Source organism: Oxyura jamaicensis, chromosome 23, assembly GCF_011077185.1.
Source record: "Oxyura jamaicensis isolate SHBP4307 breed ruddy duck chromosome 23, BPBGC_Ojam_1.0, whole genome shotgun sequence".
NCBI classification, from domain to species: domain Eukaryota; kingdom Metazoa; phylum Chordata; class Aves; order Anseriformes; family Anatidae; genus Oxyura; species Oxyura jamaicensis.
This window is the reverse complement of record NC_048915.1, coordinates 4,213,502-4,237,952: the sequence shown is the minus strand read 5'-3', so window position 1 is coordinate 4,237,952 and position 24,451 is coordinate 4,213,502. Positions and strand designations below refer to the sequence as shown.

Sequence of the window (24,451 nt, the reverse complement as noted above, 5' to 3'; positions counted from 1 at the left end):
CAGCCTGCTGCCCTCTGGCAAGTCCTGTTCCTAAATCTCTTTGTTTCCGTTTTGAAAGAGGGGAGCTTCTGTGAGCCAAGGCCTTCAAATGGAGCCCCTCGTGTCGAGCGAGCTGCCAGCACCAAGCCCCTGTGCCGATGCTGGGTCTCCAACAGCAAGCCTTGCTGTGCCCTCGCTGAAAATCGACTGAGCAGGAGGAGAGGCATTGGTCTGAATGTGTACAGCCAGCCTCGGGGAGGTAAAAGCCGGGCCCATTTTAGTTTAACACTTACAGAGCAACGCCACAGTCGAGCAAAAAGCCATTTGCGCTCTCTTTTTGAAGCTGTGAAAAACCATAAAGCGTGCTTCGGCTAATGCTCTGATTATCCCTCCATGGGAAGGGTGGCAGCGAAATGGAACAGAACAGGGGAGCCTGCGAGTCGTGAGCAAGCCCACGCTAGCAGACCTGCCTGCCTCTGGGTAATGGGCCAGAAGTAATTTCATTAATGAAACAGGTTTAATGCCGCGGCTCCCGCTGCGTGGTTAGATCCCTGCGACGTGCCGGCAGCAAAACGATTCGGAGCATGGGCAAAGTGTTGCGTGGTGGCAGCCGGGTGGCGCGGCGTCGGCGTCCCCTTACCTGGCTATGACAAAGAGCACGCAGCTGACCCCCAGGTAGGCGAGGAGGATGTACATCCAGATGTCGGGAGACAAGGGGTTGAGGAAGGAGAACACGCTGGGGTTGGTCCCGTTGGGCTTGCGGTACAAAATGCTGACCCCCAGGGTCATGAAGGGCTTGGAGAAGTCGATGGCTTTCTCCCGGACGTGGGTGATGGTGAGAGGAGCGACGGCCAGGTCAGCTTTCTGTGCGTGACACGGAGGGAGAGAGACACAAAGGGAGAAAAAAGAAGCCATTAGAAAGCTGTTGCCATCCCTCAGAAGCCCTCCGTCTCCCCAGCACACCCCGCTGCAGGGTCGGTCTTGTTCCTGGCACGAGGAATGGTGCTGGGAAGAGCTGACAGCTGCTGGGTCGCTCTGCTCCTGCTCCGAGGTACAGAGGGCAGCGCAGCTGCTCTGGCCTCCGCAGAGCTCCCCAGACAGGTGGGCTGCCTGGGTTTGGGTTGTTCTGTCTGCTGAAAGGCAGCGCCTTGCCCCAAAACCCAAAGGCTCCACATGCGCCTGCCAGGGCTGGCTCCAAAGCCCCAGCAGAGACCTTACTGCAAACATGCAAAGGTTTCATCCTTGCCGCCTTCACCTGGGAGCTCTAAAACCCAGCACAGCCAGCCCGCAAGGACTGCAGCTGTGTTTCTCCGCACCAGTGCCGTCCTTTCCTCCCTGCTCCCATTCCCCCCGTAAGCAGGACACAGATCAACAGAGCCCAGAGCAGAAGGCCAAGGTGTGGGGGTGTAAGCGAGGCACCGAGGGGGCCTTTGCTGTGCCAGGTGCTCGGCCCCAAGGGCTGGGCACCGCACATCAGCTGACTGCATGGCAAAACTTGCAGGGCCCATCCCAGGGACGCCAGGTGTGTGGGGGGAGCGGTGCTGTGCGGGGAGCTGGGAGGGAGCCCCCATGGAATGCAGTTCCTCTCACATCATCACTTATCCTAGTGATAATGTCCTAGAGATACAGCGGATTCGTTGTGACTTGCAACCTTTACATCAATATTAGCGCTCTTGCTGGAACTTGCTTTGCTCCAACAGAAACCGGGGGCTCGCTGCAGAAGCTGGTGAGATGCAGATCTCTGGCCTGTGCAGGAAGGGCAGGCAATGGCCTTAAACTCCGTGCAGGAGGGCAGTGGGGTATTTGCATGTGCAGGAACCTGTTTGGGCCTTTTTTGTAGGAAGACACAAGCATTTATCCGTTAGGTGTGTCTAAAAGGCTCTGCTCTCCAGAGATCACAGCCTTACAGCTCCTGAGCAGAGAAGGCGCAGGGCTTCTCTAGGAAGGACAGAACTACATCTTTGCTTCTTACACTCCTAAGTCTGAGCCCTGGTTGCTTCCTTTTCCTCGTCACTTTGCAGTCACGTTCAGCTCCTGCGTCACGTCTGTGTGCCTGTCCTACTCTAACAGGGGATCTGGAGGAGATGCTGAAGAATTTGGTTACTGATTTTTCTGGAAGAAGGAGATGGGCACTTCTGAGGTCAGCACTAGCAAGCAGCTGCCTGTCTGAGGGATCCTCCAAAGCCAGATTTGTCAAAATGATATAGCGAGCTAAATAACAGCCAGGAGTTTATGCTGTACCACGGAAAATGAAGAGAGGAAAGTCTGCATGGATGCTCAAGGATCAAAACGCTTTTAGTGCAGAGATAAAATTTTACTGTGTCATTTCAGCAGCTCCTGCGATTTGATCACAGCCCCACGTCCTTGGCAGTAAATGTCACGCACAACCAGGATGAAGCAGGTATTCGGGAGCCCAATCTGGTGTTGTGTCCTCAGCTCTGAAAGGCATTATAGGGCTGCACTTTGATATCCTTTTTATCGATGCAGATTTTTTGGAAGGTGGCCTCTAATTACGGACTTGCTGAATGGGAGGATCGGAATCAAAACCCTCCAAGGGTGAAGCTTTCATTTCGTCGTGCTCCGCTGTCACAAAGCAGGCAGTTGGGTAGCAGGCCCTGATGGCTTCCTTCACTCAGCCCCAGCTTTTATGCCGTTGCACGGTAAGATGGGTTTTATTAAAAATGAGGAATTATGGCAAGTGCCAGCGGCTTAAAGGCCCTTATCCAGCAAAGCCACTTAAGCACATGCTTCTGTCTTCCCGGAGCTCGCACACACTCCAAGTGTTGCGTATCTTAAGTGTAGTGCTGAATTGAGGCCAAAAAGCTGAATTTTGCCAAGGCAACCACACACCAAATGCAGGCACTCCCCCAGCACCCCTCTCAGGATTGGCTCTCCTTACTCACACCAGGCTGCAGCATTCGCACGCGGGTGGAACCGATGCGAGTTTGCCGGGCGTTCAGCGGAGGAAGAATCCTGTTCTCTGCAGAGGTGTTTGGCTTTAGCACCAACTGCTAGGTCTTATCTTCAAGTTCTCAGTTATCACAGGAACGTGGCCGCGGGTCAGAACAGCTCGAGCACGGTCCTTGGAGTTGTGCAGCACCCGCCGGCCGCCGGAGCAGAGCTGGGTGTGACAGCCTCTCGCAGCAGTGCCAGCAAACAGCATAAGCACCACGATACATATTTATTCAAGAAAGTAAGCTGCCTCGGTGCTTATTTTGCCAATCTGAGTTAGGTGTTTACATAAACTAATTATGTGTGCGTTGCCTGAGAGACAGGTAAATAGTGCACGTTTTACTCATTTAATTGTTATTCAGCTGTCTGTCTGGCAGCACCGGCACTTGCATCCTCCAGTCTTGTTTGCTCCCGAGCATCCCGGGGCACAGCACGGCCAGCAGCACCCTGCGTGGCCCACCTCTGTCCCATTCCTGCCCCAGCACGGCCACAGGAGGAGGCGGTGAGGGCAGGCACGCTCTGCCTGCAGCCTGCAGCTGGCAGCGAGCAGGAGCTGCAGCCTCGGCAGGCGGCTGGACGCCCCGCCAGGTCGTGCAGCCTGCAGCAGGCAGCACCCTGCGCACGAAGTGATGCTCCAGGAGGAGCGAGGCTGGGGCAGGCACCACCCCAAGCGCTCCTCGTCTGGCACCGCATGCGCCGTGAGCAGCGGGTCAGCGTTAATTGGCTGACTCCTGCTCTTAATGGCTGCTCTCAGGATCTCAGCCCTCGTCCAGACATCATCTCGGTCAATGAACTGATGTAACGTCAGTGGTGAATTCAGAACGGATGTCAGCAGGGAAAACCTGGCTGTAAGCTGAAGGGGAGAAAGGAGGAAGTCTGTCTGGGCCTCTTCTCATCTTTTTTATTCGGGAAGTTCCTCAGAGAGAGCAACCAGGCTGTGGGATCACAGTGACAGCAGACGTGGCTTTAGGGACAAGCCCTGTGCCTTGATAAGCGATCCAGGGGAGGAACAGCAGGTCCAGAGACCTGCGGAAGCAAGCAGAGGACTTGGGGCTCCCAACGTGCACATCAGCGTGCTGCTGTCGGCTGCTTCTCTGACGGTGATAAATGTGAATTCACCAAATTAATGATGCTGAGCACAAAAGGAGAAAGTGCAGCAAGTTTACTTCCATCTCCTCCCTAATGCTGAGTTTCTGCAGGGTGTAAACAAGGGACGACATCCACCTCACCCAACAGCAATGTTTTTTTCCTGTTCCTGGCCCAGTGGCTTCCAAATGCATCTGCAGCTCCCTGGCACTTGAAATAAACACCCACCAGTGCAGGAGCGTTACTGGGAACGTGGCAATGTGGTGCAAAATGTGTTTCTGCCAGAATTTACTGTCAATAAATGCCCGTTTATTGTGAGAGTGTTACATCAACTGTCATAAATCATCCCTAAGGATAGATATTACATCTTCTCTGTAGTTACATTGGCAGGGATTTCCATTAGAAACCCTATTATTTTTCATGCCTTTTTTATTCCCACATGAAGTTTCAGACTGAATGGAAATTTGATATGTACTGTCTCGGCAGAAGACAAGCTTTATTTGTGAACAAGTTTGTGCGAAATGTCCAGAACAACTCATCCTGCTGGTTTTATGTGGCTCTGCCCCCAAACAATGGGGAGGATTTGCAGGCATTACGGTGCCAGACAGCTGAAATTTAGAAATCAGAATGGATGGGCCACAATGCACGGTGTAGTTCTGCTTGTATCGGTAGTAATTCCTATGAAGAAATAGCCGTAACAGTTCACTACGGATAAAAGGAGGAGATCTGACAGTTGCCAGCTTCCCTGTTTGTTACGGATGCACAACACAGCGGCTTCTCTGCATCGCCTGGTGCCCCAAACCCGCCCAAAACACTGGTGGTGGGAGCGAGGTCTGCTTTCACGGCCCCTTCTGGTTAAGGCTCCCCTGCAGAAGTGGCCAGGCAGAGTGACGAGAAGCAACAAACTGCGCTGAGGAAAGCGTCCAGCTCTCCAGGGAGTGGACTGAACACCAAAGCAGATATTTAGTGATGAAGGACGAGCAGCAGATGAAAGGCAGCAGGGCAGGACTTCTTGCATCTTGCTGCGCAAAGCTGTCTTCTCCAGCTCTGCTGCTGGGGACCTGCAAGATGGGGTCATGCTGGGAGCTGCTCTGATTGCTGTTGCTTTTCCTGTTTATGCTTAAGGCCAGACTAGAAACAAAGCAATTTCACAAAGGATTGTAGCCCAAGGCATTACTGCCTGTGGCCAGGCATGTCTAGATCAGACAGGATGGCGGGAGGAGGAGGATGCGTGACTCCAAAAGAAGCAGTGGGAGCTTGCTGCGTAAACAGCCAGGCCAGTCCTCCGTCACGTGCTCTGGGAGGTACCCCTGGGGGCTGTGGTGGGCACCGTCACCCCCAAACACTAATTATATGTCCTAATTACATGTTCCTGGTACACAACATCTGCTGCTCCCAGGGCTCTCCGCCTTTCCATGTGACACCAACCTCCCTTTTAGCCTCTCATTTCACCTTGGGATCACCTCACCTGTGCACAAGGCATTGGACCAAGCCTGCGCTTCAGCTCAGCCCCCCAAGAAGGTGCTTCACAGCTCCCTGGGGGCTCCGTCTCGGCTGCACAAGAGGTAAAGGGTCTTCAGCAAGGCACAGGCTGTGCCCAGAGCTAATCCTGTCCGGGGGGTTCGGACCTCACAAAATCCTACCTGCTTTATGCTCCCACCTGAACGATCCAAATTCCTTTACGAGGAGCAGACACTGGAGGGAAGCCAGCCCAGATACCGAGCTCGCAGCGTAGGCAGCCCTGTTTCCACCATTACCACTTTGTTTGAATGCTGTCTCCAACACTTCTACAAGGTGTGAAATCAGGTTGAACCTTCCCATTGTGAGTGCCAATCAGTTGTTCCTCTCTCCACGGCACGTGAAGATGCTTTGCTGCTGAGGAAGGGCCCCATCTGGTTGCAGTTTCACTTTTTAATGCTTTACATAAACACTGCTATAAAAAGCAATGACACGCAGATAAAATAATGGCTTCATACAGGGTTTGGGCAATGGTTGTAAATCACTGCAAGGCAAGTGCCCGGCCACACCTGTTAGAAGGCAGACTTCGAACTTGATGCTTGTCTGCAAGTAAAAATTGCAAGAAGAGGGGATTTGGCCTTTTCCTGTCGCTGTCTGTTAATTTGCTGTTTGAATAGGTGGCCAAGAAATACTTCAGTGCAGGCTCACCATGAATTTAGGGCATCACTTAACGAGGCTGTTCCCCGTATCTGCTTCTTGGTCTGTCTCTTTAAGCTGACCACAGCCTTGAGGAGCTCAGAAAACCTCCCGAGAGACCTCTAACATCTTGCAGGACATTGAAAGTGCCGTGGGTCAGACTAAATGACAGCCTGGCTGCTGTTCCCCTTGTCTCATTTCCTTCAGAGCTGTTTTCTTCTCCAGAGCCCCACGGGGTGGGTGCCCTGCGGTAAGAGCGAGGCAGGGGACTGCAGGAGGCCGGCCTCTGGAGCAGGCTGCCGAGAGTCGCAGCCTGTGCACTGCGTCTGCGCCTCGTTCATCACGGGGAGGGCACCACGGCAGCCTCTGCTGCTGGGAGCTGAGACTTGTCCGACTTCGCAAGGCTGTTGTTTAGGAGAACATCAAACCCGTACTGTGGGCTGCATGGGCTGTTCTGGGAGCGAAAGCACAAGGGCAGAGTCGCGCCGCCTGGGGCATGTTCCCCTGGGAGACAAAGCATCTCTTCCCCCCAGGGCTGTCCTTGCCTGCACTTCCTGCCTCTCCAGGGTGAGCCATCTCAGGACTACCGCCTGCTTCACAGCCTGATCTGCCACTGTTCCTAGAAGGGACGTAATCATGATCATCTGCATGCTGCGGATGGAGGAAATACTGCACAGAAGCAACTTGTCCAATGTCATTTCAGGCAGACAGGCGACAATTTGGAAACACAACCTCGATCTAAGAGGTTAGGGTTAGGGTTAGGGTTAGGGACCATTAGATCCATGGGTCCTTCTAGGCTTAGAGTTAGGGTTATGGTTAGGGTTATGGTTAGGGTTATGGGTTAGGGTTAGGGTTAGGGTTAGGGTTATGGTTAGGGGTTAGGGTTAGGGGTTAGGGTTATGGCTTAGGGTTACGGTTATGGGTTAGGGTTAGGGTGAGGGTTAGGGTTATGGGTTAGGGTTAAAGTTCGTGTTATGCTTTAGGGTTAGGGTTAGGGTTAGGGTTAGGATTAGGGTTAGGGTTATGGGTTAGGGTTATGGGTTAGGGTTAGCGTTATGGGTTAGGGTTAGGCTTATTTTCAGTGTTAGGGTTATGGGTTAGAGATAGGGTTAGGGTGAGGGTTAGGATTATGGCTTAGTGTTAGGGTTAGGGTTATGGGTTAGGGTTATGGGTTAGGGTTAGGGTTATGGGGTTATGGTTAGCGTTATGATTAGGGTTAAGGTTATGTCTTAGGGTTAGGGTTAGGGTTAGGGACCGTTAGCTCTACGGGTCCGTTTAGATTTAGAGTTAGGTTTAGGGTTAGGGTTAGGGTTATATTTAGGGTTATGGGTTAGGTTTTGGGTTAGGGTTAGGGTTAGGGTTAGGGTTAGGGTTCGGGTCGGGGTTGGGGTTAGGGTTAGGGGTTAGGGTTAGGGTTCGGGTCAGGGTTAGGGTTATGGCTTAGGGTTAGGGTTACTGTTAGGGTTATGGTTTAAGGTTATGGGTTAGCGTTAGTTTTAGGGTTAGGATTAGCCCCATCTCTGCCATCTCACCATGAGACACTGCTCAGATAGCCGCTCGCAGCGACGCTCATTTGCTGCAGTGATTCACCCAGCACACACACTCCTCTCACATCAACTGTAAGAGCAGTGCATCTGTTCTTTATCTGGGCTTTTTTTTTCCCTTTCCACTCAGGCAATGTTTTCAAAATGAAGCCAGGAACCTTAGAGGTGGTGCAGTGGTTGCGCCACTCAGCCAGGACGTGAAGGAGGAGAGGGATGTGCTGTACCTCCAGGGCTGCTGATACCACTCCCTGCGGGGCAAGGATCAGAGAGGAGTCTTGTCTCTCTTCTTTTCAGAGACTTTTTCCTGCAATAGGAGCTTCAGAAATATGCCAGCTCTCCTCACCTCCCTTAAGTGGGCTTCAGGGATCACAGGATGTGCTGGAGGCAAAATACTTCATTTGGAGGCTATGTCCGCTTTCCTTTGAGTCTAGGTGACTTTTTGGCAGCTGCGAGGGGAAAGCTGCCACTGGAGCTTCACTGGTGTGCAGTGGGGTTTTGGAAGTGACCATGGAAGGAAGGGCACAGCTGCCCTGCTGCAGGGGAGCTCCATGTCTTTGGAGATTTTCGGAAAAAAAACTGCATTTATAAATATATATAGAGAGAGACCTGTGCCCTGCACACCTGCTGTTGCTCTCTGGATACACCTTCTGAATTCAGCCGAGCTGTGCCTGGGATGTGTTTGGGACCCCTGAGCCACCTCATTTCTGTGCCCTGGCCCCCGTTTACAGCCCCCGTCCCACCATCCCAGGCTGAAAGCCTGGGTCTGCCCAGGCCCCTCCGGGCGGCTCGGCCTCACTCACGTGGTCTATGAGCTCCTTGATCATGCCGTTCCACTGCCCCTTGTCGTCCTGCGCGCCGTATTTCCCATCCTCCACCAGGCGGATCTCGTAGGTGAAGCCCAGGATGATGGCCAGCTCCTTCAGCAGGTCGATGCAGTAGCCCTCAAAGCGGTCGTTCCCAAAGAGGGCGGTGTCGGACTTGCGGAACATGACGAAGGGCTCCTCCTGGACACGGCAAAGCAAAAACCCCGTTAGGGCTCAGCCACAGTCCCAGCTCCTGCCCCAGGTAGGGCCACCCCTGTGGCCAACCTGAGCTGCGAGCGCTGGCTCTGCCGGCTGGGCTGGCACGGTGACGCACTGGGAATAAATTAGCTTTGCACAGCGCATCAGCTAATTAGCAACCTTGTTTACCCCACAAAATTTAATTTTGTCTCTTCTGAGCAGCCAACTGTTTTCCATTTGGTGGAATTTCAGGGAGAAAAGTAACCATTTCATGCTCTGAAAATGAAGAGTGTTGAGAGCAGCAAAAGGCCGGGGGGGACAAACTGAACCGCGAGCCCTGCGCCGCCGACACGCAGAGGTACCGGCCCTTAAGAGGCTTGGGCTCTGTTTGTATCCGCAGCAGGGGTGTCTCTGGTCACAGCAGTACATGTGAAAATAACTGAAAAAGTGCTTTACAACCGGCCCTGCCCTACGGATCGCTGCCTCTTCGCAGGTGAAGGCAGGAACGCGCAGCAAGCTGCACAACCCTTTGGTGGCTCTCAGGCTTGGGCAGCCACCAGGGCTGAGGACAAGGGACACTGGGGCAGCCTGGGGGAGGCAACGTGCGGAGCACAGATGGAAGTGGCAGAAGATGGCAAGCAGCAGGCAGAAGCTGGACGGCAGGGGGAGGCTGAGATAGTGGTGGCGGCAGCAAATGAATGTCTGGAATTAAAATTGTCTGCAAGGCGGCCAGAGCCCCGGTAAGGTGGCACCAAGGTCCTGCTGTGCTGCAGAGCAGTCGTCCTGCCTCAGGGAGTGACCAGAGAGCTTCACGGAAACTGGAATTGCAGAATTACAAAGCAAAGTGGGAAACATCACGCCTGCGGAGTTTGGTTTGGCACTCGCAGCTCAGTTAAACCCTGCTCTCCCTGGCCACCACCTCAGCTTTTTTTTCTTTTTTTTTTTTCCTTTGGAATTAGCGCTTTGTTTGTGAATCAGCCGGATCTATGGATCTCGCTATAAATACAGCAGCTCCAGAGCAGCCATAAAGCACTATTAATTTTGGGGAGCGCTGTAGGGATTACATACATATTTAACAGCCGAAGCGCTGAACATTAGGACGCCACTCGCTTCAGTAATGTATCTGCAGGTCTCAAACATTTCCTAGGGGGTAATTCTGAACTCTGTGAACCACTTATTCACGGACTATTTCACAATTTATTACTGAAAATGGCCAGACATCCAATTCACAAGCTCTCTCGGTTTGCTAATCGATTTCTCAGTGAAGGTGCCCTCAATTTCATAACTTCACAGTTCCCATATTGCTTGGGGAGAGTGGCGCTGGCTGCTGGGGTAATATTTCTCTTCCAACAAGTCACTGCAATATGAGCAAAAGGGGAAAAAATAACCTTTCCTGCTTTCCCTTTTCAAGGTTCCTCCCCTGGCTTTCCTACAACCAGTTACACCAATGCGAAAGGACAAAGGGATGTCGCAAATGCAAATGAAGTTTAGGGTTGTATTTTATGTTTTGGGATGCGGGATGTGAAATGCAGATAGTGCAGAGCTCAGGTCCGAGCACACTGCCTGCTCCTGCAGGCAGCAGGGCTGCAGGGCAGTGCTGGTTTCCAGGAGGATGCCCCACGGCACGCGTGCAGGCCCAAGGAACGGCACAGTTAATAGGAACTGATACCGCCCGTGTACTTCATGTGATTTGTGCTTGCTCCCAGACCACGAGATGCAAATGCTGCCCAAAAGAAGCCCGGCACAGGCAGGGGGCTGACAGGTCTCCTTCTGACTCCAGCACTTGGCAATGTGCTGAGGTCTTTGAGGTGCAGTGATCATAGTGCTCTAGCCCCAGACACATCCCCAGCTCCTGCCATGGTTTTAGCCCTGAGAAGATGTGCCCTCCCTGCTTTCCCTGACTGTACAATTCTCTCCTCTGTTCCCGTCCTCGCCTGCCGTCCCTCGTCTCGCCTCATCGCACCATTGGGTGCTCCTCCACCTCCCAACGCCCCTCTGCTGCTGACTGTCCAGCCCTCCCCGTACCACCAGCCACCCCAGCCCAGTAATTGCCAGTGTAAGGTGAGCGTGGGCAGAAGGGGAGTCAATTTAATGCTTCTGGAGGGTTTTCTCCAGCCGCAGTACAGGTTGAATGGTTCCCTTATGGCTGATCCCGAGGCTACACCTGAGAGCAGCTCACTGCGGTGCCCCAGATATTTGCATTTCCCAGTGCAGGGACTGGCAGTGCCTGAGTTACCTCGCTGAGATGAACTAACCCTGCCCTGGCAAGCGTTTCTCTTTGGCCTAGTAGGAAAACATGGCCTGAACCTCTGCTTTCTGAACAGACCCCCCTAAATGCAAAGGAACACGGTGAGAGCAGACGTACGTGTGTCGTGTCTGCCTGCACCCGCTGCTGCCGGGCTCTGAGCAGGAGCACGCTCCTGATCTGATGCACGCTGAGTTGTTTTGGTGCCTTTTGCTTTGTCATTTCTCTGATGCCTGTGCAGGAGTGAGTCCTGATGCATTTCCGTGTCTGGAGACAGCGGGGAGCTGCTGCTGGCACTGGTTCTGCCCACACACGTGGCGCCGAGCACCGCGCCGGGCAGGCAGCCCCGTGCGTGCGACCCACGGTCTCACCCAGTGGCACAGTCTGAAACTTGCAGCCTGGGGGGGGATTTTCTTTTCCTTTCTCTGTTCTCTGGGTAGTGAGAGGCTGAGGGGCTGGACCTCGCTGTCTGGCACTTCTTGGTCCCATTCCTTCCCTAATACCAAGCCCCTCACTTTGTGTTACAGACCACGTCCTTTTGGGACGGCAAGGACATCAGGAGGGGGCACAGTGCTCCGGATGGGGGAACGCATCTCCCACTGGACAGCTTCTTACCCTCACGCCCCAAAAATACGGGATACAAAAGGGCCAGGAAGTTCCATGGGCAGAACCATCGTTCAGAGCCAGTTGTGAGCAGGCTGTGCAGGGGCTGATATTCTTGTTCCGTCCTGGTAGCATGGCACGAGCCTGCACTGTGTAATACAGCTGTATAGCAACCACTGCCACTAGTCATAATTCATTAGATACAAAATAAAAATTCATTCTGATCTGATGCCTGCCATCAAATCCAATAGCGAACGTGAGAGCAAAATGCAACGTGACAGCCGGGAGCGGAGGAGCCCTGTTAAGCACCCGTGCTTTGCTGGATAATGGCATTACTCTTAGCCAGCTTATCAAATATGTACTTAGGAGAGGGAAAGAAACAGGATTGTCACAGCTAAGCCAAGGTCCCCGCGTGTTCTGGTGCTGCCTGGATACCACGAGCGGTTCTACCCGTGGCAGGCAGCGCCCGGTCACCCTCTGGCACCCTGTGGCCACCCAGAGCCTGGCACGAGCCCAGCACAAGCCCAGCTCCGGGCCATGGCTCATCCGGGGCTCAGCTCGCCCTGGGGCTCAGGACTTCTCTGTGCCCCTGCCCAGCTTTTGGAGGGATCGGCTTTCCCCGGGGGCTGTGGGTAGGGGGGGAATACGGGCTTGCGGTCTCCTACCAGGACAGTGGTGACAATGAGAGATCTGTTGCTGAGCGAGTCCGTGACGTTGGGCCCTCGTCCCTTGGCAATTTCGGTGATGTTCAGACCGTTGGAAGGGTTCCACGTGCCAACCTGAAACGAAGAGAACGAGTGCATCAACACCTGGCCTGCGGTCCTTAATTGCGTCAGGATCCTGCTGGCCTGGGAAAATGGAGCCTGCTTCCTTCATTGCAGGACACAGAAGCAAAGTAGGAATTACCATCCTGTTTCACCTGAACAGGTTTACATTAGCCCTTCGGCTGCAGGCCGCTCTACCTGCATGGGTACAATTCACAACCCTTGTGCTGCCCTCTGAGTGATGCAGGTGCACTGAAGAAGACCACGATGTCTGGAATTAGGAGCTGAAGGAACAATTTACAACGGTACTGCATAGAGCAGGCAATCAAAGCGCACTGAAGAGTCAACTGTGGGCAAGGACAAAGCAAAACGAGAGAAAACAAAAATATTTTTTAATCCCCCATCGATCCTGAGCCGGCGGGGCCTTTCCCGAGGAAGGAGCTCGGAGCAACTGAAGCACAGTGTGAGTGCACATCCACTGGTCGGTAGGAGCCCAGGGTTCAACTGAGAGCAGGAACCCACCTGGGGGCAGCCCGACAGGCGCAGCCCCCCAGCAACCCCTCTGCAGTGAGAGGTCTCGGCGCTGGCGGTGAGCCCCGCAAAGGGAAGGGCCCTGGGCTTGCTCAGGCACATGCAGCCACATTCCTCGTCTCTTGGAGGTGCTGTGCCTTTCTCAAGCTGTCAATTTTAATATATCATTAGACTCTGAAGATGCCTGTTGACCCAGAAATAGCAGAACATGTCTCTATTTAAGAGAAGTCATCTGGGCAGCTCTAAGCCTGTTAACCTGATCTCCGCAGTGCAGGGGAGGCTTTAGAACAATCTTTGAAGGCAGGACTGGCTAAAGGACTGTGACGGTGAGATAAAATGTCAGGAGAGCTGGAGGAGTATGCCACACGGCCAGCCTGGCAGTGAGAAGAAACACAAGGGAGGGTGGAAAAAAAGGGAACAGAACAACCCATCTGTAGGGTCACGCTGGGAGAAGGGGCTTAGAGAGAAACCAAAGGCAGACAGCTCGAATCCGTGGGGAGCCAGGAACTTCCCATATTTTATTTATTGCTATTTTTAAGATTCTCCAACTTCTTCATCAGTCCAAGGAGACAACTTGGTTTTTCTGTATCCCAAAAAAGAGACTTTGTAATGAGCAATGCTGCCTGGCAAAAAACCCGCAACCACCCAACCGCCTCATAAATTCTCAAAGAGTTTCCATGAACTTTGTGAAAGGCTCTAAATATTTCAGGTAAAACCCAAGCCATCCCCTGGGTCTCCTTTCAATCACACAACAGCTGCAATGTCAGAATTGTACTGCGCATGGGCAACGAGAAGCAAGGGGCTAAGAGGCTCCTGCTAGCAGCTCTGCAGACTTCGTTCTTTAAGAAAAGGAAATACACGGAACTTAAGACTGAGCTAATCAGTTTAAAATATTAGGGAAATAAGGAAAGAAAAAGAGAAAAGTGAATTAAGAGAACTGTGCAACTCAGATAGTCAAACTACGTGTAATTAGGTTTAGTTAATGCTGCTGTAATCCCTGGAACATCCAGGAGGTACAAGGATCGGGAGTTCAATCCTAAAGCTCAACAAACATCAGCTGTTATATATGCAGGATCCGTGTGGGATTTGTTTGTAGTTTGGCATTTGGTTATTTCGGATTAACTATTGACAGAACCGTAGAATCAACAGAGATTTGACATCGATACTTTAAACCCCTTCTAGAGCTGACAAGAAGCTTTCGGCAAATAGTAGTGGGAGTTGTGAGGACTCGGAGTCGTCGGAGACAAAAGTTGAATGAGTGCATGGAAAATGCTTCAAGCTCTGGCGGCTTCCTGAGGGCTTTATGTGACACACGCCAGTAATAAATGCAGCTAGTGCCAGCTATTCTCCGGTACACCTGAGGAGGATTAGGTTGACAGACGGATATTGCAGTTGTACTTAAACATTTAGATTTGCCCGGTATCCAAATACCCGCTCATTTTTCTGTTACCCGACCGCCGCTGCTCTCAGGCATCTGGTGGTGCTCTGAGCACCGTGCTCCAAAAAGCCACGATGGTTTTTTGGGGGGGTTTAGACTCTATACAAAACGTTTTCTGAGAAAACAAAGCCACAAAGATCATTTGGTGCTCGGTCTGTGTGAAAAGATGGGATCTTGCCCTGCCCCTCTGCCTGCCTCCCTCCTGCCCAGGCTTTGCTGACTGCAGCCTGAAGCTGGCCGGGTTTATTTGGGATAATGCTGTCTGTATTCTGCATCTGACACCCAAAATACCCGCTAGGAGAGTGTTGTGCTGACCTTGAGATGTAGTACGTGAAGCAGAGACCTACCGCAGTGGTGTGAAAGCACGGTGACAATTTATTTTAAAGAGGAGGAAAGCCAGGCTGTCAAAAGGGGGATGGGGAGCAGAGCTGCTGGGGCCCAGGGAGCTGCAGCACGGATCTGCCCGCTGCGGCGGGGCTGAGCGAGCCTCCAGCCTCCCAGGGCTGCCTGCGAGCACTCTGTGATTAATTCCCCAGCCTTAACTGGAGAAGTCATCTGTGCATCTCGGGCCGCTTGCTGCATGGCTAATTGAAAACTGCTCCTCTCTGCTCCCAGCTGGCGTTTCCTGCGGGATCCCGAACCTGTCTCCGTACCCACAGGTTACAAGCTCAGCACTTCGTGCCTCGCTGCCAGCCAGGCACCTTGCGCGCGTCGAAAAGCAGACTGTGCTGTGGGCAGGGAATTGCTGCCCTGCAGCCAGCTTTTTCCTCTAAGTCTGCAGGATGTCCGTCAGCAGGACGTGGGCTCAGAGCCGCTCTCCAAAAGGGGTTGGGCTCCGGGACCCTCAGCGACCTCGGTGGCCGTGATTTGGAGCCTGGTAATGCCCGGCAGGGGTGGCTGCGGGGCTCAGCTGGCTGCGGTGCAGCCCTTGCTGTTCTGTCTTAAATGAACAGACCTCACCTTGGAACCAGTGGCTTAGCTTTGCGTGCTGCTCTGGTTTTTGAAAAGTACTTGAAGAAAAGGGGATGAAATCCCCACAGGTGCCTGGGATTAGGTTCTCATGTTAGCATCGTGTCTGTGGGGCTGGGGCTGTGGTGCCGCCTGTCCCCTGGCTGGGCCCAGCACCGCCGCTGACGGTAAGCCCACCAGCCAGGCTGGGAGACTCCTTTTGCCTTCTCCTTCCCATCCCTTCAGTAACACAGAAACAAACAAACAAACAAAACCTAGCCTGTAATGCACCTGTAAAATTTCATAGAATCCTAGAGTCATCGAGTCATTGGGTTGGAAAGGAGCTCCAAGACCATCTGGTCTAACCATCACCCTATTTATTCCCAAGCCTTGGGCAGTTTTCCTGGTGGAAGTCACAGCCACCTGATGCTTTCAGGAGTTGTTCAAGGTTTTGTAAGCAAGCCCAGCAAGGCAGAGGGTGGGAGAGGTTTTATTCCGTCCCCTTTGGCCCGGGCCAGCAGAGGTTAAGGCTGAGCCGCAAGGTTCTGCTCCTGCTGCTGTGCCGTGTCCCAGGGAGGTGCCCCAAGCTGCTGCAGCTGGGAACTCCAATCTGCTGCACGTCACTTTGGGGCTAGTGAGTCACTGATGAGGCATGGAACAGGATCAGAGCAATCCCACAGAAAAGATGGCCTTTTATAGAAAAGCCAGAAAAAACGGAAACAACACAACCAGCAGCCAGCTCCCCTTCTATCTGGGTGTCGGAGCTGTGCCGAGCCGCGTCCCGCAGGTAAGACAAACCCCGCTTACCTTTTCGAGACCGTCTTCTTTGAGGCTGATGATGTCCAAGTCAAAATCCGTCCGTAAGCCACTGCTTTTGTTAAAGACAATTCGTCCAGTTAATCCTTCCCATTGGGCCTGTAGAAGGAAGAAGTAGCAGGGCTGTTAGTTGGGATCATGAATAATCTTTTGCCCTCTATCGTGTGTTCTTTTAATTAGTCCTTTTACTAGTTCTTTCTCCCCAAAGAGCATGATTAATTAATAATCACCAACGTCACTGTGCAGACTGCAGACGGGGCTGGAGATTTCACAGCTCTCTGCAGTCCTCCCTACAGTCTCCGTTCGCACCTTTTGTGCTCAACAGCTGTTGCAGGACATGATGACTCAGGAGAAAACTCCTTGCATTTATCATGGCATCCTTGCGGGCTGCATTTATCCTTGTAGTCCTGATAGACGCCAGGCTGCAGGGAGCCTGGGTCTGGGACAGCTCCAGCCAAGCTCATAAATAAAGAATCCTTTCTCGCGGGAAAAAGGCACGGAAGCTCAAACGTCCCGAACACTTCCTCCCTGCCTCCCTCCCTTCAGCTGGAAAGTGGAGCAGAAGAGGCCAGGAGCCAGCCTGGTAGGCTCTGTGCTCTGAAACAGGCACGGGAATATCGGTGAGAGCCCCCAGACCGGCCAGGAGCTGTGCCAGCAGACCAGCACCAGGGCACAGGCTGCTCCACTGAGGGGGGCCTGTGGCCCCACGGGGATGCTCCCACTGCCGCTCGGACGTGCCTCTGATGGAGGTGCCTCCTTTGTGGGCAGGGCAGCAATAACGTGCTGTGATAAAGGTGGCACAACGCATTCTCAGGGGGGAACGACGGGCATATTTCCCTGTAAATGCACTCCTCTCGCTCGTCCTCTCATTAATTCCTAAGGAGTAACGACAGCTTCCTCGCCACCCCTGGGTTTTAGGGAAGATTGAGCTCTGTTGCTCATTTTGGCACGCAGGTTTTTCCCGGGGGTGCACCTAGATGGGGCTGAGCCCCGCTCCCCCTGCCCACCCCGTGCTTCCTAGGAACCCCAAGGGCACACGGGGCACTGACACTGCAGTGATGGGGGTGTCTGGGGGCCCCCCTGTGCCTGTTGTCACCCGGCCCAAGGCACTGCTGTAGCTGTGAGGAGCGCGGGGCCGGTGGCCGCAGCGAGGCACCCCGCTACGTGCGCAGCTTTGTCTGGGCAGGAGTTCAGAGGGAGCAATTACGGCGTGTTCTGATTGCCATGGGGGGGACTCGTCCCTGCAACCGGCTGACACGGTGCCAGGAAGGGAAACAACAGGCGGGCACTGGAGTGTGAGCTCAGGGTAATTTGCAAAAGGAGCCAACCAAACAAATTATTTACACTCTCTTTTGGCAGCCAGCTGGAGCAGCTTTCCGCAGAAGGGAACAAAACATGAAAAAGGAGAGAGAGAGGAGATACAGCCTTCAGTGCCTGTTAAGAAGAAGTTCATTCTCTCTCTGCAATGGGAACGATTCTTCCCTCTCCTCCCCATGCCCGTGCGGGCCGTGCACCCGGCAGCACCTGGGTGGGCACTGTCACTGCTCGTGTCTGCCTGGCCTCAGTGCCAGCGTGGTCTGCAGGTGATGCTGCAGCACCAAACCTAACAGCGATTGACAGGGTACTTCTGCTCTCTTATGTTTAAAAACTTTAGGGGATTTTATATCCAGCCTTTTAAGTGTGGCCCCCGTCTTGTATCCCATACTGCCGCCGGTTTCATAACTTCCCTCGTGAAGAGCCGCAGCCATAGAAGTTCCAAAAGGCCTTAGGGTAAACAGGGTATTATTTTTCACAAAGACGTATCTGGCAGGGTTTGCGGCATCTCCCTGCAGCTCTGCCTTCATTTTTTCCTTAGGCGAGGGCTGTTTTTCGCAGACAAAGCAAAGCCTGGGGTGTGAGCACTGGGGACGCGTGCTTGGGGCTCGTGGGAGGGCTGGCCACCTCTCGTTGCCGCTCCCCTCCCTCGGCAAGCTCCCCGTGCGCAGACACCCGCCGTTTGGGTCTGCCTGCGTGCTTAACCCAGAGGCAAGCAAACCTTACGTGGGCTGAGCGGAGAGAACTCATAATGACTGAAAGCAGGGACCGAGGCTGCCTCCCCGCTGCCCCGGCTCCCACTCGCTCAGTGCTCCGCGCTGCCAGAGCCGTTCCTCAGCACGCAGGCAGCGCCGTGCGGCACTGCCAGCTGTGCCACCAGGAGGGGGCTGCTCCAAGGGCCCTTCGTGGGCCCCAAGGAAATGGTGCTGGAAAAGGCAAACGGCTCGGGGCAGGGGTGGCTGCAGAGAGAGGGCTCGGGCTGCTCTTAATGCAGGAGGAGCCAAGGAGCAGTCTCGGTGACACCATGGAAGTGCTCGGCTTGTTTGGGGTGTTCCGGTGTGGCTGTGTGAACATTATTCTGGAGGCAAAGACAAGATTTTTCCTCTCTGGACACACAGCAGTCCGATGTGTATCCACACTTCCACCCGTCTGCACCTTCTCAGGCAGGGGAGGAATTTTTATAACCCTGTAATGCCAACCCCTCTGCCACGTGCCTTGGTACCTGCTCTCCGAGCAGCTGCACTGCTCCTGCTGGGGAGCTGTTGCAGTAGTGGGAAGCAATTACGGTTTAAAATCGTGCTTTTACCTCTTTTATAAAATTCATGAAGCGGCCACCGAACCTCCAGGCTTTGTGCCGGTGGCACTGCAGGGAGTTGACGGTCATCTGGGGGGCTCGCTGGTAGCACACGGAGACCACGTGGACCGCGTCGTACAACAGGGCAGCGTCTGTCTAAAGTAAAGGGAACAGCATTTGTGTTGGTCGTGGTTCCGCACCGAGGAGGCATTCACACAAAAACGCAGGGGGAATCTGTAGCACCTCGAGAACCACCAGCAGCCGGGAGGCTTCTCGGTCCTGGTGCAGTCCCCCCAGAGGCAGGGCTGCAATCTCAAGACATTGCTGTACGTGTGTAAGCTTTAACACAAGATACAGCCTCTGTAAGGCTCTGGGCTGACCTCTCATGCAAAACTCATCCTCAGACACATGACAAAGCCCCACGAGCGTGTTTTTGTGTTCCGCATCTCTTTAGGCAGAGACTGGGAAAATGTCATCTGTCCATCTGCAGCTATCCCGGTTGTTTTAGTGTGGCTACCGTTGTGTGGCCAGACGAAGCTAGCTGTTCCTAAATGCAGAGGATCCAAGGTTTTCTTATTTAGTCTGCTTTGTCCAAGGCAGTGCAAAACCAGCTTCCATGAGAACATCTTACCCGTGCTACTTTACGGGTGGGGAAGTAGGAATCAGGAAAGTTAAGTGGCTTGTCTCTGGACATAGAAAATTTTCCAGAATGCCCCAAACTGCCACTGAAATCAGAACATCACAGATGGGTAACACCTTCCCACCTTCCGGTGGTTTGAACCAGGGAGAACTTTCCTTTTTTTCCCTCTTCTGTTTAACATAACGGGTTTAAATTCCATTTGAGGTGCCCCCTCTCTCCTCCAAACGCTGACCAAGAGAACCACATTTATTTCCCCCCCGCGACGCGGTCGGTCTTGCTAACGAAAACACGATGTTTGCTGCCTTCGCAAGGCTACAAAACAGATGTGAGTACAGCAGCAAAGTAATAAACCGCAATAAAACAAAATCACACAGCAAACAACTGGGCAAATATCTGTCAGGACGTGGCCATGGAGAAAGCCTCCAGCACTGGCAGCCATCCCCGTGACCTTCCCTCCCTGCAGCGCCCGAGCGTGAGGAGCAGGCGCTGGACCTGCCTCCTGTGGGGTCGTATGTACGGCTGTAGGGACAGATCTTGGGACTTTGGGGCTGGGGGACACGGGGACAAGGGTCTGGCTAAGCAATTTCCTGGGGAATTAGAAGGGGGAGAAGGATTTGGCTAAGTAAATTCCTGGGGAAGTGCATGCTGTAGTGCCCAGCTGAGAGAAACACACAGCGAAAGGAGAAGCCCTTGCAGAGGGGAGCAGGCAGGACCAAGGATGAGGGGAACCAGGGGCAGCTGGGGAAGAGCCAGAGGCAGCTGGCGGAGGTAGGAGACGGTCCGCAGTGCTGCGGAGACAGGAGAGGGAGGAGAGTAATGGGAGTGTCCGCTAAGGGAAAATAAAAAGGGACGGGAGGGATGCGAGGAGCCGTTTTAAGGTGAAGGTCTGGGAGGCTTTGTTACAGGGGGAAGGCTCTGGCAGAGCGCGAGGGGAGGAGAGGAGGGAGCCAGCCGGCAGTTACGGGTTGGAGACAGCCTTGCCGGGAAGACAGATGGGCGACCAGGTGCTGCACCTTGCGAGCAGCAGCTCAGTGGAGCAGAGCTGCCATCGGGCCCTAAAAGGAGGCATCGGAGCTGCAGCAGAGCCCATCTCTGGGCACAGCTTTGCCGTGTTCTTCCCTGCGTCCATCTCGGTGAATGCCCTGGCCCGGTCCAGCCATGTGCTGTGCTCCCAGCCCCGGGAAGCCAGGTGTCTGGCACCTTTTGGGGACTGCCTGGGGAAGTAATCCTGGCTGGGCTGGACCCACGCAAGCCTTGGCACCTGCTAGAGGGCAGGCCCCAGCTGCTGGAGCATTTCTGCTTCCCAGTGCTCCTCCAGGGACTTGCACAGTCTGCCCTTCCCCAGGGAGTGACTGCAGAGGGGCTTCCCCAGCCAGCTCACTCCAGCTCCTGGGCTGCGCATCAGGCGAGCACAGGGAAACCCCGCTGAGCTCCAGCAAGGGGCACAAAGGGCAGCTGATTGCAGCTCTCTCCCTCGTCTTCCCAGCACGAAACAGCCAGGACACTTCCCTGCTGTGTGCTCCGTCTTTGCTGGAAGGGAAAGCTTTGAAATCTGCGGGTCCTGGAGGCAGCTTTGTGCTGGCAAGGAGGGAGGGAAGGAGGGAAAGAGGAAGGGAAGGAGGCAAGGAGGGAAGGAGGGAAGGGGGGAAGGAGGGAAGGAGGGAAGGAGGGAAGGAGGGAAGGGGGGAAGGAGCACCATCTCCCAAAAGTGGCACATCTGTCGGCAGCTGGGTGTGCCGGGCAGTGTGAGCACAGGGGGCTGCAGGGGTTTCACCTCGCTGCACTCGAGGGCAGATGTTAGAGTGCCAGTAACTGCCTGGGGAAGACACCTGCAGTGAGCTGTTACTAGTGCAGGGCGTTTATATAACGTTTAGGCGTTCCAGGTATAAACGTATACGTATGTATAAATACAGCAGGTGTTAACAAATGCTCCCTGCCCCTCGGGCTCGCTCCCCAGGCATCGCCACACGGCCTTTAAGCCCCTCGTACCATCATCACGCCGTCGAGCAGCCCCAGCTCCGCCTTGGGCGCTGACTGCAGCCGCTCCATGGACCACTTCTCGATGATGGACGACACGTGTGGGTTCTCCACGTTGAGGATCCGGAAGCCGGTCAGGTTCACCCCAGAGTAGCGGTATGGTTCTAGGTCTAATGCATAAAGATCCTTAAAAGAGAGAAACCAGTTTAAACATTTTGTTTAGCTGTGTCGTGCTTGTCTTTTCTGCGAGCTCGCTGGCTGGTAAGGGAGCCAGATGAGTGGAGGGGGGAAAGCCAGGGTGGGCAGCTCTGCCTCCCGGAGCCTAGGGGAAGTGAAACCTTGGGGTGACTGCAGAGGGGCCAGGAGCTGATCCTACACCCTGATGCTCCGAGCCAGTCCCTTGGCATCCCGGCCCGCAGCAGCAGCAAGGGCAGGAGCAGTAATAGCAGTGACAGCAGCGCTCCGGGTACAGCGTGCGAGCACCAGGACACAAGCCAAAAGCTCTGCCATGGGGCTGCGTGGTGTGGCAGTGGCTGCAGTTCCCCGTGTGCTCCCTGGGGCTGGGACAATTCAGTCCCAACCCCAAGGCACCGAGCTAGCTGAAAGCACAAGGAGCTAGGCTGGCACCCAGGGGTGGGGGCAAGGCAGAGCTCCTGCGCTTGAAGCTCCCTCGGGCTCTTCGGTGAGAATTTGCCATCGGTGCTGAGGCCCGCAGCGTGCTGGGGAGGGCAGAGCAACCCCGGATTCAGAATGCCAATTTACAGACAGCTCTCAAAGAGGAACTAAGACGCATTTCTTGACATTACGACCAGCCTACGCAGTCTGCAAATGAATGAGGGTGCCCTTTATGCTATTTAAACCCCCCCAGCCAGGCAGCCCTCAGCACTGCTGGCAGCCAGCCCACAGACACGGCTTGGCAGGCAGCGAGAGACGGGGCGCTCGGAGCCTTCTGCGAGCGCGCTTCTTAATGCATCTCTTGGCTCACAGTCGCTTCAGTTCAGGGGTTGGCTTCAATGCCTAGTCACTAGCTGGAGTAGTTTGGGGTTAGACGAGGTGCCAAGAGCAGCTGGCCTGCCCAGATACCCAGAGCAGCTGACCCGAGGCAGTGAGAGCAGGGCGAGGGGCGCCTGAGATGAACGGCAGTCTGCAGGGGCTTTGAGTATGGGAGGCATTGGTGGATGGAGCTTAATCGGAATTTATCCAGAACAACTCCTGCTAGTAAAACTGGGGGGAGATGGAAAGGCAGCGCCACCATCGTCTGTGATGAACTGGGGGAGGAATACGGTAGCGGTGTTCATTGATCACAAGGGAAAAAACCCGAGTGAAGTGCAGCCGGAGCTGTGGGGCTGTTGCTGCTTTGTACCGTCTGGCCGTACCGGTGCGACGCGGCAGGCTGTGGGTTCACCCAGACACAGCAGCAGGCTCCGTTCAGCCCACGGGGGCTGCGAAAGCACTGGCCCTAAAATGCACTGCCCTGAGCAAGGCGTAGCAAAATCAGCACTTGCAGCAACCGAGACTTCCCTCTCAGTGGGAGAGCTAGGAATTCGTACAGCTGTTTTGCTTTAATAAGCTTTGGGGGTTTGATCTTTCCTTAAGTGCTGCCCTCTGACTTTGCACCCCCGGGGCAGGCTGCTGATGGATGCCGTGGTGCGGTCCGCAGCTGCAGCCCGGGCCCGAGCCATTAATCACACCCAGCAAAGAGTGCAGGGTTGCTGTGGTTTAACCCGGCTGTTGGCTTTTTTTTTGCTGAAAAATCGCAAGTATAAAGCTCCACGTCTTGTTAAAGGGCATCGTGAAAGCCAGGCCGTAATGTTGACTTTCAGATGACTTCTGGTAGCTGAGGGCAAATTGCGGTTGCTTGAGCTCAGCGTGCTGGTGGCATCCGGCCACGGGGCGCAGCAGTATTGTGCCAGACCCAGTGGAATGGGTTATTTCATCAGGATTTGGGTCTTTTTGTTGGATACTTTGCTCTGTATTCTGGAAATTGCTGTGGGCAATTAAGTTTTGGTTGCAAAAAGTTGATCGTCCCCCCCTCAGAACGTGGCCATCTGTGACAAGGGGAATCCACCGAGCTCCAGAGCGCGCGGTGCCGTGGCGCTGCTGCCCGCCCAACGGGACCGCTGTTCGGGGCGCCCTCCCCACCACCGAGCTCCATTTCAGCACGGTCCTAGGGAAGGCAGCTCTGTCCCAGCTCCCTTCGTGGTGCCAGTTTAAATCCCAGCTGTGCACCCGCGTCAGCATCTCCTGGCATTAGCAGGGTGATGAACACGGGCTGCGTGGCAGAACGTGCAGAGGTGGGGGGGAATTGCCGTATCAGTTTCTTCTGCATTTTCTGCTCCTGCACAGCCACAAATTGAAACATCTGGTTCTATTTTCCACCTCATCTACGTTCTCTTTTGCTATTTTTGTACCGCAGATAATTCTCCCCTCCATCTATTCTCAAGCTCTATTCTCAACGTTTCTGCGAGGTCTTCCCCTCACCTATGCTCTCCCACCTCCCCAGTCGAAATCCCGAGCTGAAGTTCATTGTGCCTGAGCATCCGAAGCAGGAAGCACGTCGTGAGCCTCAGGAGCTTTCCAGGAATGCCCGACCACCAGCGCCAGTGGGAACCAGGCCCTCCCAGCTCGGTGCCTGCTCAGAAGCCGGGCTGGGCGTGTGGTTTCTGCTTGCGGCAGCCCGAGGCTTGGGAGGCGATTCCTGCTTCCCGCTCCTGCCTCCCTGACTTGCAGCAGGCATTAGGGAGCCTCCTGGGTTCACAAGGACTCGTTTTCACGAGCTGCTGGGAAATTCCCAGAAGCGTTGAGCTCAAGGGGGTTGTCGCTGCTCGGGACGTTATGGGACATCAAGCCGCCCATACGTCAGGCGCGGGCGCAGAAGGGTTGCTGCTCCGGCAGAGGCTGCGGTAGGGCTCATCACGTTGAAGCCACTCAACTGTAGTCTTGCTGCCTAGCAAAATGTTGAAGCATTTCATGCCAAGTGTTGATACACTGTACTCAGTATTGACTAGGGACCTTTTAGAAACATTCAGTATAACATAATAGACTAATTCATTAGCACCCCATGGGTCTAGTACTGTAGACGCTGCAGCACATGCATCGCGAGCTAGGAAAACATTGCCTTAAGGAATGACAGATTAAAATATCTTTCCCATGATATAACTGTTA

At 54.2% G+C, this 24,451-nt stretch overlaps 1 protein-coding gene across 1 annotated transcript in view; it reads right to left on the bottom strand.

Annotated features, from left to right (window-relative positions):
• The window catches only part of GRIK3 (glutamate ionotropic receptor kainate type subunit 3), a 107,408-nt gene that overhangs the window by 17,199 nt on the left and 65,758 nt on the right, over positions 1 to 24,451 (bottom strand). The window contains exons 6-11 of the mRNA XM_035345689.1: positions 21,299 to 21,472; positions 18,682 to 18,825; positions 16,053 to 16,160; positions 12,230 to 12,343; positions 8,516 to 8,719; positions 620 to 843 (exon numbers count right to left, since the gene is read on the bottom strand). Of these exons, the coding sequence (XP_035201580.1) occupies positions 620 to 843; positions 8,516 to 8,719; positions 12,230 to 12,343; positions 16,053 to 16,160; positions 18,682 to 18,825; positions 21,299 to 21,472 (968 nt within the window). The remainder of the gene's footprint in view (positions 1 to 619; positions 844 to 8,515; positions 8,720 to 12,229; positions 12,344 to 16,052; positions 16,161 to 18,681; positions 18,826 to 21,298; positions 21,473 to 24,451) is intronic.